At 35.0% G+C, this 12,211-nt stretch overlaps 1 protein-coding gene across 1 annotated transcript; it reads right to left on the minus strand.

Annotated features, from left to right (window-relative positions):
• Positions 1 to 5,005: 5,005 nt before the first annotated feature.
• On the minus strand, positions 5,006 to 11,038 carry LOC148176910 (fatty acyl-CoA reductase 1-like). The gene is made up of 5 exons (XM_088032683.1): positions 10,818 to 11,038; positions 10,268 to 10,775; positions 5,757 to 5,949; positions 5,460 to 5,711; positions 5,006 to 5,412 (listed from the first exon to the last, which is right to left on the minus strand). The coding sequence occupies exons 1-5, from the start codon at positions 11,013 to 11,015 to the stop codon at positions 5,022 to 5,024; spliced, it is 1,542 nt and encodes a 513-aa protein (XP_087888809.1). The 5' UTR covers positions 11,016 to 11,038; the 3' UTR covers positions 5,006 to 5,021.
• Between the last annotated feature and the right edge of the window lie 1,173 nt (positions 11,039 to 12,211).

The raw sequence follows: 12,211 nt of genomic DNA on the forward strand, positions 1-12,211 counted from the left end.
TTAAATTACCAGATTCTCTTCCTCTCTGTACTAATCTTAAAATAACATTTCGGCTAGGCTGTTCCCTATTTGGAAAACGAAGTGCGTATTGCTGGATAGTAGCTGTTGCACTGCGATTACACTCTCCATACAACAAGACCATATCAAAATATTCTTCCGGGGTAAACATAATTAATTATTAAATACAATGAAACCACAAATCAACGTTTGGAATGACTGTCTAATTGTCAGAAATACTTTGTTATGACATAACAGTCAATTATTTTTTGCAACAATTAAATAGGTTTCTATGGTAAAAAATATATGTTTTAAGGTAATTTTACATCTACAACACGATTGGTCAATTAAAACCGTTCTTATTTTAAAAGCCAACAAGAATGGATTTTTTTAAACAATTTTCTCTTTATCTGCAGAAGATCATTTATCCATGGGATGATTTTGGTCCGCCAGTTCTGATAGACCCTGTATATAGGACAACGGATTAAATGCATTTCATACATTAATAGTTATGCATTTTATTGCATATTTGGCCATTTGGTCCTTTGCCGCAGGCAGGGTGGAATGTTTTCTCAAGTAGCCATAAGACCAAAAAGGTCAGCACCGAGTTGTCTCCCATACATGACCGTCAGGTTAAAATAAAAAGATTATACGTTTGAAAGCTTTTTAGCGCTCCCGTAACTATTTGATTTTTAGATACCAGCATAGCTCTATATTGTTACTTCTGTGTTTTGGCAATTTCCCCAACTTTGTTAAAATAATTATCCAAAGCATGATTTTACATTTTCAATGATTTCGTTATACATATCTCAAATTGTGCTACTGTAGCAACTTTTTAAACTTTTCCAAAATGATGAAAACATTCATTAAGGTGGACATTTGTTCTCAATTTTTGAAATAATTAGTTGTGCCAAGATATGTTATTTTTTAATTTTTCGTGATACGTATAAATGTATAGTTTTTTGACGTCCACGTATAAAAAGTAAAAACAAATTAGTGTTAAAATTTAATACACCAGTATTACTTAGAATCCTTCTAGATCGATGGATATCTTTCATAATTTTGAAACTCACGTTAATACAGGGTGTCCCAGAACTCGCGCCCTAGAGAGCAAGGGAGGGTGCCGACAGCAATACAGATGGTAAATTTCAAAACAAAAATTGACTAAGTTTAATAGTATTCGAGAACTGATAAAAAGTTAACAACCAATCCCAGTAGCTTATTCGAGAAGTGGAGTAAATGGCCATCCCAATTTCCTAGGCAACGAGAATCTAATGCTTAACTGACCAATGGATGATAGTATGTGTCCATAGTTACCAATTTTCAAATTCGTTCGTCTTTGGGGTTGGCTACAGTTTTTTTGTCTTATCTCGGTAATTTTTTGAGTTAAAAAATTATGGTTTTAAAATTTTGGTTCAGAATTGTTGCCTCCATAAGCCCTTTCTCTCTGGGGCGCGAGTTCTGGGACATTCTGTATAAGTAGCTGATGGCAAAAGTACAACTACACAAATTTTAATAGCTATTTGTGAATTAAGAGCGTAAAAATTTACATTGCCGATTAAAAGAGACAAAAAGTCTAAAGATGGGCGGCAACCTCTCGAAAACGGTAATTTGAATTTGCGCTCGAAATACACACAATATTTTTTCTACAATCTTGCATTTTCCGCGATTAAAAACAACTTCTACATCTAATTTTTAGATTATTAAGACTCAACCGCACACCACCTTCTATGTTGCCATGGTAAAAATACCTTTGGCATAAGCGATTTATCGAAAAAAAAAATCGTGATTGAGTGTTTTTTCAATTTTATAAGAAAAATTGTAGCTCTAGAACATATGTATTCTTTACCTACCTGTAATATTTTGTGTTATTCGGAAGTACCCAAGCATCCATTTTAAAATTTGGTAGAATTGTTTTTATTACATACCCGCGGATTCGTAACCGCAAGTCACCACCAAATTTTATATTTAATTTTAAAAGTAAAATTCTATGACTTTGTAAGTTTTAAACATTTTTGTTTCCAAAGTAAAAGTCTGTACATTGTCAAATACAATCAATTTAAAATTATTGTAAAAAAATCGAATTTTGTAATAAAGAGTAAAAAAAATTGTATCAAAGTTGGCGGCTAAACAAGTTATGATTTGCATATAATTTTTTTTATTTTAGTTTTTTTTATGTGTATTTTAAATATTGATAACCATACATACATTAAAATCATAAGTAAAATAGAAGAAGAATCTCTTTTCTGTGTTTTTTTCAACTACTTAACATATGTTAAAAATTGTGAAGGTTTTGAGGGAAGGATGTTCTTTGGGTATGTACTTTGTTTGGATTACATAACACATTCAAAATTAATTTGAATTTGTCGCACAGTGTAATTTTGAAAATAAAATTGTGATGGTAACATACACATTTTTAACGAAACATTTTTTACTTGAAACATAAAGTTTATTAGATGATGCCATCATTTATTATTTCTCTTTATTTTTCATTTATTATTTTCGAGAGACATAATATTTCGAAATCGGGAAAACGTTCGAAACAAACTCCAAAGCAAGGCAAATTCATCTGCCTGGTTTACTGCTGAACTGTGGTAGAAAATATGCTAATTTTACAGACGATTTTCACCCTTATGGATGATTGGCATGTGTCAAATGGTTAGTATGTTGGGTTGCATATTTTTCAAAACACGAATTTTAGTTGAGGGGTAGAACAGCCTTTTAAGGAAGTTTGTTACTTGTAAGATGCCTGCTTCCATGACGCTATTATAATTGCTTTAGCGGTTAAGTCGACGGGAACATAATCGGCTATTATGTCGGGATCGCTGTAAATTACACGTAGTAGGTACACCTTTTCCGGCGGCGGTCATTAGGCCGATGGGCCCGTTCAGAATGTCGACCCAACCTGCCATAGGCTCCTTGACAGTGGAAATTACTGAAAAGTTTGATGGTTATATCGTGTGATTCATTAAATTTCCATTCTAGGTGGCCGTGTATTTTGGACGTGCGTTGAGTTCTTGTTCGATAACTAGCAAATCTCGCAAATATTAAGTCGAAACTACTGTAATGGTGTTAGTTACGACATGAATTTTTTTCTCAAAAATTCTCAAACTGCGAATGGAAATTTAATGAATCACACAATATATACAGAGTGTCCCAGAACTTATGCCTAGCCGGAAACTGGACATATCGGTTCCAGCTCCAACAGAAACTGAAAAACTGAGGAACTGAGAAAAGACATGACGAAGTTGACCAATCACAAGGCCGCGTGGAAATGGTCTGGATGATACACTCGCGTGTTGCTAAGAGACCAGTTTAAATTTTCTATTTTGAATTTTGTACAAACAGTCTGGTCCAGTGTAAACTTAATTGACAGACTTCAATAATAAATCAGTTAACTCCTTGAACTTAGTGTGCAGAAACGTCTCAGCGTACTTTAGTGATTGACTAGAGGGTTGAAGACCACTGGCTGACGAGCGTTGAATGACAAATGACACGGCGGCAGGAGAATTGACACAGTGGAAAACCAAGTGGAGTGTGTCAACTGCGTTTCTTTCGGTTTCCCTCACTTGCTAGATTGACAGAAACAAAATTAAATCTTTTATTTTGATCAAAGATTTTTACGAAACCATATAACGTTATTGGGGTTTTTACATCTGAAAAACTATGTTTGAAAAACTAAAACTCGAGAATATGTATAAATTAAGGCTTTAAAAATTATGAATGCTAGTTGGCCATAACTAAGTAGAATCCAAGATGTAAACAGGTGAGCAAAATCAAGAAATTGCAAAAAAGCGCATTTACCAACACTAATTTTGTTGCCAAATTTTTAACAGCACTAGGATTGTTAAATGTGCTTTTATACAATCTACTGCTAAAGTGATATTGTTATTCTTACAATAGGGAGAATGCAAAAAATGTAACCTATAGGTTTTTGTACCAAATTTTGTAGAATATTGTTCAAATAACGCAGTGGTGCAAAAATTTTTGAAAAATACATGACGGTTTTGCCAAAATTGGCTAAAGAAATTTAAATATTCAGGCGGGAGCTAAAACACTTTTTGATTGGTTTGACGTCACATCTCAGCTGCACGCTCCGCCAACTGATAGAATTCCGTATGCAGAACATTGAACACCAGCGTTGCAATTTATGGTTGTTTTTGTAAAATAATTTAAATAAAATTAAATAAAATTTGAGACACGTAGATATTCGCACATCTACGTTTATTTTTGTTCCCAAAATTTCAAATTCTCATCGTTTGTAGTTTATGAGAAAAATGTCAAAACGTATATACAGGGTGATTTTGAAATAGAGGCAGAAAAAAATCTATTACAGCTTATTGTAATTGAAGGAAGTTGGCAGGTTTCGATTTTTAAATTGCCGTCTTAATTTTAAAAAAAAAATTAAAAAAATTGATTCCAATTTTCATGCTACGCCAATGATTACTAAGGTTACTGAGGTTACTATGCATAGGTACATTATTAATGAACAAAATGCTCTGCGTTGTTGTCAAGGTTATTTTGTGCATATCAGTGGCGCCGAGTAAGGTCCGGATTTTGGAATTTTAACCTTTACCTTAAAATTAATAAAAACTACCAAAAACATATTCTACATTTCCGTAAAGCCCTGTATACGTTTACAAAAGTTAAAGGGTAAATAATTCTCTTATTAGACTCATAGGTTGTTCTTGACTTTCCTACAAACCTAAAATTATTATCCTAGATTTATATTCTTATAGGTTACTAAGATCTACTTAACTTGTTTTGAATCCTTTCAGACATAATTTACTTTTTTTGTTATTACACAATTGCGAACTGTTTTAGGTTTATAAATTTTACTTAGGTCGAATACTTGGCTTATATACATTTCTAAAATTTCGTCAGTCTTGTAACTTCCAGGTTTCTTAAATTTAAAAAATTGGTGTATTTAAGTATTTCTATTTATTATTAAAATAAGAATAAACCAGACATAAATGCCTACAAGAAACTTTAGGTAGCTGTCCTCTCGTGTCGACATATGAAACTTAATCACTAGTTAAAAATACTCTCCACTCCTCCCACTTATTCCCAACCAATGAAAGGACATCAATCTTAACAAAAACCAACCAGAACAAGAAAAAATACCACAAAATATTAACAAACTGTGCCAAAAACCACATTCTTTTTAAATGTTTCTTGGATGCTTCCAACTCCCCTGTTTCCTTCAATAAGTACTTCTTGGCCCCCAAACATCCTTTTACAAAATAGTCTCGAACTTCAATTTCATTTTCCCGATATGAAAACGTTTCAACATCCTTCGGTAGCAACTCATACTGTAATCTCATTGCGTTGTCGTTTTTGAATCCCCACTGATTTAAAGAGAAAGGAGCGATGACCAACATGGCTGCGTAAATTCGTCTCTGTATTTTCATTAACCTGAAAGGTATCGATCAAACAGGTGGTGACAACGAAACGTTACCAACATCGGTTTCCTCCCTAAAACTCGCAGTATTGAATCGATGAAGATCGCCGGTAACACGTGGAAAACGAGCACTTGTAGAAAGAAACTGTAGTAATTTCTTGTGACCCCACAGTTGGGGTACCACAAGACTCCATCCAAAGGGGCTTCTTGACACACATCATAGCCAAGTTCTACCATTTCCCCCACCGTGATGTTCTGAGTGTTACAGTTGCTCCCGTTGTAAAACGACGGAGCGAGCTTTTTGGTGTTGTCTCTAAAGAAAATGGTAAGATAATAAAAAGTTTAGGGACTTTTTTACTTGTAAGTTGCCTGCTTCCATGACGCTATTATCATCGCTTTGGCGGTAAGGTCGACGGGAACGTAATCGGCCATTATATTGGGGTCGCTGTAAACTATGCGCACTATGCCTTTTCCGGAGGCGGTGAGGAGACCGACGGGGCCGTTGATGTTGTCAATCCAACCTGGCATGGGCTCTTTGGCGGTGGCAATTACTGGAAAGTTAGAAGACTACTGAGAAGGAAACTTTCTTTTAAGGATGTTTTATTTACTTTTTCCGGCGATCGTTTGTTTTTAGGTACTATAAATGCATGATTTGTCGGCTTAAATCATGCCTTAGTGTAGGCTATTAATGAATGATTTAATGTATTTATTATAGACAACCAATTACACACGCAATTCAATGATAGTTATTTATTTAATCAGTGAGATAAAGACATTATTAAAATAGCGGCGTTAGAGGGCGTTAGCCCGAGTTATCGTAAGAGCATGAGCATTTTAATGGCCGTTAGCCCACGTATTAAATACAACTTTTTATCTACGACTAAAATCTAAAAAAAATAATTAAAAACAGATCTTTTTTATTTCGATCAAGTTTAGATCAAAGATGCATGTTTTCCGACGTTATGGACACGAGTAAATTTGTAATCAACAATTTTGCAAAAGTGCAGTTTCTTGCAATTCTTCTTGTTTTATCAGAATGAGTGAGTGTGAATCTCTTCCATCAGACGTAGAAGAAGCCGCAACAAATGTAGTTTTATCACTTCTACCAAAAAAATCAAGAATTAAGTATGAACAAGCATATGCTCGTTTACGCGAATGGTGCAATGGGAAGAAAATTCAGAACGAGACGAATGAGAAAGTACTTGTAATGGCACGATTTGAATTTAAAAGTAACGCCGCTGCGGAGCGGAAGTGAGACCGCCATGCGCCCTCCGCCCGCCTAGCGGAAGATACGGAAAGGGATCATGGAAAGGGATGTTGACCAGTGGAGATCACTTCCGCCTAGTACTCCAAACAGAGCAGGTCGTTTTTGTTTGAGTGGTGCCGCCATTGTTGTAAAACAATTCTTTTGTAGTGATTTCGCGCTACAGCTTGTGTTTTTTTTGTGCATTGTTTTGTTTTGTTTCGTTTATTTTAGTTTTGTTTTGCATGCGTTAACATTTAGTGTTTTTTTTATTAAATTGTAAACTTTAATTAGTGTAAGTCAACAGGTTTCTGGGAGGTTTTCGTGTTCAAATGTTAAGGAAAATGGGGTTTGAAGCGTGGGTGGTTCTCCCAGGAAAGTTGTTACTTTTGCTTGTATTTGTAATTAGGTGATTAAATACTTAATGTTGGGGGGCGCATGCCGGTTTTCGAGGACTTTTCCAAATTTGCATGTTTCAGAATGGGCGTGGGAAAAAGCGCGCCAATTCTGGCGCGTCGCTTCGGTTGGGGGGCGCCATTTTGAGCGCGTCATAAAACGTTGTTGTATTCTATTTTCTGACAAGTCGTAACGTGTCGTACGATGCCGCGATTCAAAAATTCTTGTTCTTTTTTTTGTCGTTTAACAAATGAAGAAAAAAGAAGAGGGCCCAAGTCATCATGTATGTCTTGTCTGTTTCAGCCGATACCACGCGGGACTTTGGTTTAGGTGATTTATCGTAATGATCAACGGTCGATATTAGAGTGTGATTGCTAAAACCGTCTTTTGTTTCCCGCGAGAGTGAGAATGTGGAGGGAATGAGTGTCATTGGTCGTTCGGTTTTCAGCGGCAAATTCAAACGCTTTATCTTTTCGGGTGTCCGTATTCTGACTGGAGGCCTTTGAGGTACTCCTACAGTGGAGTGTTGCGGGTGCTAGTCGGCCGGGTTATTTATTATCCGAAGATTCCAAAGATGTACTCTAATGTGCCACGATTTGGACGAAATCTGAGAAGAAGAGGCAGGCAGACCGCAATACGACAATCAACTTGCAATTCATTCAAATTTCTCGCAAATCCAAAACAAATCGTACAGACACGTTACTACGCTTTCATAATTGTAATTTTCTTGTTCAAATCATTGTAATCTTTGTAATCGGTTTTGAAAAGATCGAGGATTATGGGTAGCTTAGTAGTTGACTGTGAAGGCTAGGTTTTTATCCCACTGGGTTTTTAGTCCAGCCGGTCTTGTAATGAGTGGTGGTGTTCCTGAAATTTTTGCTTTTGTTTTTCATGACTGTAGACGAGTTTCGTACGTTTTGACGTTTTGACTAAACACTCTCACTACAGGTCTAACGGTCCGTTGTATTACTAGTTTTTTCATTTTCCATGTTCTAAGTCACTAACTACACTACTTTTTCCAAAGCAAATAACATCAAAGATCAAAGTTGACTAATACAACTCTCCAACCCATTTGTCGTTTTATTTCACTCTTCCGTTTGTGTCGCTTTTGCCCGTTACACTAAAGAACCGAGGTCCGTTTTCTAAATTTTCTTTAGTAATTTTGTTTTTCTCAAACACAACGTAGGTCCTAACCATTTGTGACGATCAAAGCCAAACTTTGGATTTTAAATTTCGCGGTCTTTTAGCGCCAGTTTTAAATATATGTTTTGTGCATGTTAATGTTTTTGGCGGGCTTTTTGGGTTATTACAATGTACAGGAGACTTACAAAATAAAATTGTATAATTGTATATGGCTGTTGAAGAGGAAAACTTTCACTATTTTTTTTGAACTAGTTTTTTTAAAAAAATGAAAGAAAAAAACAGTAAAACCAACGAAATAGATAAAATCAACTACTACTTTGAAATCAAGCAAATCCATACTATTCACTGAAACCATAAAAAATGGTTTTTGTATAAAGAAAAACTTGATTTGTACCGAAATATTCACTCTGTTTTGCCATTCTTGTATTGTTCAATTCCTGGAGTGATTTCCACCCCTTAGATGAGGTCTACCAAAGGTTTTTTTTTCATGAAATTTACATATTTTAGTTTTATTTTAATGATTTGTTATGCTGTTACGTAGATGAATCGAAACTGTGTAGTTCTAATAATTTTTTATATTATTTATTCAATGGGTCTTTTCAAAAAATGCTATGACCTATAGCTATCTTTAAAAATTAAAGGGATTAATTTTACCCCTTAAAGGAGGTTGACTGTAGAAAGATGTAATTACGTCTGTTGTATGTCCCCCTCCCAACCAAAATTGACCTGTTTCAACGTTTTTTGAAAATCTACGAGTAAATGCCCAAAAACGCCTCTGTTTTCTTTTCGTTGAGTCATCTGTATATATTTATTGTTGACTTTGATACAACTAGAGGGCGAGTTTTAAAAAAAATCATAGAATTTGGAGAAATGTAAGAAAATATAAAATATTAAGACCTAATCAGATGTTGAGAATGCAAACGAAAATCAAAAAGAATAAGGAAAAATCTAAAGAATCAAACGTGGCATTTAGACTAGGTAGTTAGTTATACAGGGTGTCCCAGAACTCGCGCCCCAGAGAGAAGGGGCTTATGGAGGCAACAATTCTGAACCAAAATTTTGAAACCATAATTTTTTAACTCAAAAAATAACCGAGGTAAGACAAAAAAACTGTAGCCAATCCCGAAGCTGAACAGAATTTGGAAATTGGTAACTATGGACACACACTATCATCCATTGGTCAGTTAAACATTAGACTCTCGTTGCCTAGGATATTGGGATGGCCATTTACTCCACTTCTCGAATAAGCTTTTGGGATTGGTTGTTAACGTTTTATCAGTTCTTGAATACTATTAAACTTGGTAAATTTCAAATCAAAAATTGTATTGTATCTGTATTGCTGTCGGCACCCTCCCTTGCTCTCTGGGGCGCGAGTTCTGGGACACCCTGTATTTTGCTAGTTGGCATAATAAAGTCATTTAGTAAAGTTCTCAGGAACACATGTGAATTTTAATTAATCTTCAATAGTTCGATTTCAATATTGTGGTACCAACCTATTTCCCTTTTGATAAAATTTTCCTAAATGAGAAATGAGATTTAAAATCCATACCAAAAGTCAAAAGTCGCTAGGATTAACAAAAATATACAAATACAAAAGTTCACCGAAGTTTTTTAAAACAGTTTGTTTTTCGATTTTATCAGTTTTTCTCAAATATTTTGGCAAAAACTAACTCTTCCGGCGACTTCTATGTCATTGGGATTTAATTTTAATTATTTTTTCAACCATATATTATCAACGTTCTTATTTTGCAAGTTGCTAAGCAAAACTGAAAAAATCAAAAGTGAACACAGTGTACTCAAAAAATAATATTTTACAAATATCTCTGAGTCTTTACTTGATGAAGAAAAACGGGCTTTGGATTCAGAATCAAGGGACAATTCTACTTTACTAATAACTTTTCACATTTCCAATTCAAATTTTGTCTAAAATTTGTCTAAAATTTTATGACTAGTGTAGCTTTCAAACTTGTGAGAAAGTTAAAAAAAAAAAAACGATAAGTGAAGACTTATAAAATAAAGATCCAGAAAATTTTCTTGGAACTTCTAGTGTCTTTTTCTTCAAGAACGAAACGCTCAACTGTACTTACCAATAGAAGGTCTGTAGATAACAGCCGGTATTCTTCCTGCACACAAGTCATGCACCACATGCTCCCCCAAAGACTTGCTAAAAGTGTAAGTGTTGACCAACGGGGAAATATACTTCTCCGTCAAAGCATTCAACATTTTTTTATCCATCTTTTCAGCAATTTCAATCGTCTTCCTCCAATCGGCATGAGCAGGGTACAACTGCTCACCAACGACTTTCTTATCAGTTTGAGAATACGTCGTGGATATATGAACCAGAACATGTAAATTTTTCGTTTCTAGAGCCAACTTGCACACTTCTCTAGTTCCTCGAGTGTTCAAAATCACCGCATCGGTCAAAGAATCATCAAAACGAACGGAAGCAGCGATATGAAACACCACGTTCACTTCCTGGAGCAACAACTTCCGGTCTTGTGGACTCAAACCCAAATCGAGCTCTCTGACGTCGCCGAGGACAAACTTGATCTTCTTCAGCACTTTCGGGTTGTGGGACTTGATCAAATCAAAGAGCTACAAGGGGATAAGAAGAAGTCTAACTGGGAACGAACTTACCGGAAGAGCTGTGATGTTTTTTATTCTTTCTTCGGGGGTTTGACCTTTTTTCGCCCTCATCAAGAGGTAGATAGTCTTTAAATCTGGACATGATCTAAGGAGTTTTTCGATGAGAACTTTACCAATGAACCCGCTTCCTCCGGTTATGAAGATATTCTTGTTGGCGTACAAGTCGGGGATCGATGGTACTTGCGTCATTCTTCTGGTGTGACTAAAGGAAAGTGGGTAATGACGCATTGTCGGTGAACCAGACTCTTCATTTTCATACAATCAAGTTGACCCATTAACCGGAAATGATGGGCATTTGGTTGTAAAACCAAATTAGGCGGAAAGAAAGCGGGAAAATGTCAAGGGTCGATAACGAAAGAGGACTATTGAAACATGAAATTTATATTTTATGTATTTTTTTTTATTTATTGACGGGAAATTTTACATCCAAATCTGAGTTGATTATAGTATTTAAGTTACAAACATTTAAATTTGGTCATCACAGCGCATATCTAGCGATTATCTGATTGGTCAATTTAAAGTATTTGTAATTCAAAAACTGTAAGGACCTGAGGTGCAATTCTCAAATTGTGCTCATTTCATCTAGTCCACTTAAATATCCATATTTAGTGTTAAAATTGAAAGTGTGTTCTTCACATTCTGTGAATATTTAGTGTACTGAACTTTTAGTATTAAATTATTAGTTTGGTCGATTGTAGACTAAATTGCATGCTAATTTGTTTAGATTTTTAAAATTTCTGATAAAGTAATGAAATTCAATAAAAAGTCTAGACGCAAGAAGTACCAATAAATTTAAATGAAACTAAAATCCAAGTGTCCCAGAACTCGTGACCCAGAGAAAAAAGCTTCTAAATAACATAGTCGCGTGTGGTAACTAGTGCTTTAATGATTGAGCGCTGTAAAACGCACAAGAGTTGTATTAAACTTTTTGGCCGAAAAACTTTTAATTGAAATAATTGGGTTTTTCAAAATTTATGAGAACTGTCACATCTGATCATTATAAATTTCGTCATCTGTCAATTCTGTCAATTCTGTAGTTGGTGCACAAAAAGTACACAAGATGGCGCTGTATAAAAAATGTTTTAATATGACTTTAAAAATAGAAATATTGTCTTAATTGAGCTAATAATTTAGGTAAACCAGAGCTCATTACTATCGGCCCACTCATCAAAAAGTTAAGTTGGCAGCAAGCAGCCCCTAGCGATTTTTATCAGTTACAATTGGCAGCAAAAACGTTTGACCTTGACACAACTACGGCATGCGTAGAAGTTAATCGTCTTGCACAACATTACCAAAACTTGTTAAATCTCTATTAAAATCTTTTTTGAATTTGCCGCTTTAATAGGTCTATTAAAGTACTCAATTTGGAGTCGTTTATAAAGTCC

Source organism: Gnatocerus cornutus, chromosome 3, assembly GCF_029298725.1.
Source record: "Gnatocerus cornutus isolate USDA-ARS CGAHR chromosome 3, icGnaCorn1.1, whole genome shotgun sequence".
Lineage (NCBI taxonomy): Eukaryota > Metazoa > Arthropoda > Insecta > Coleoptera > Tenebrionidae > Gnatocerus > Gnatocerus cornutus.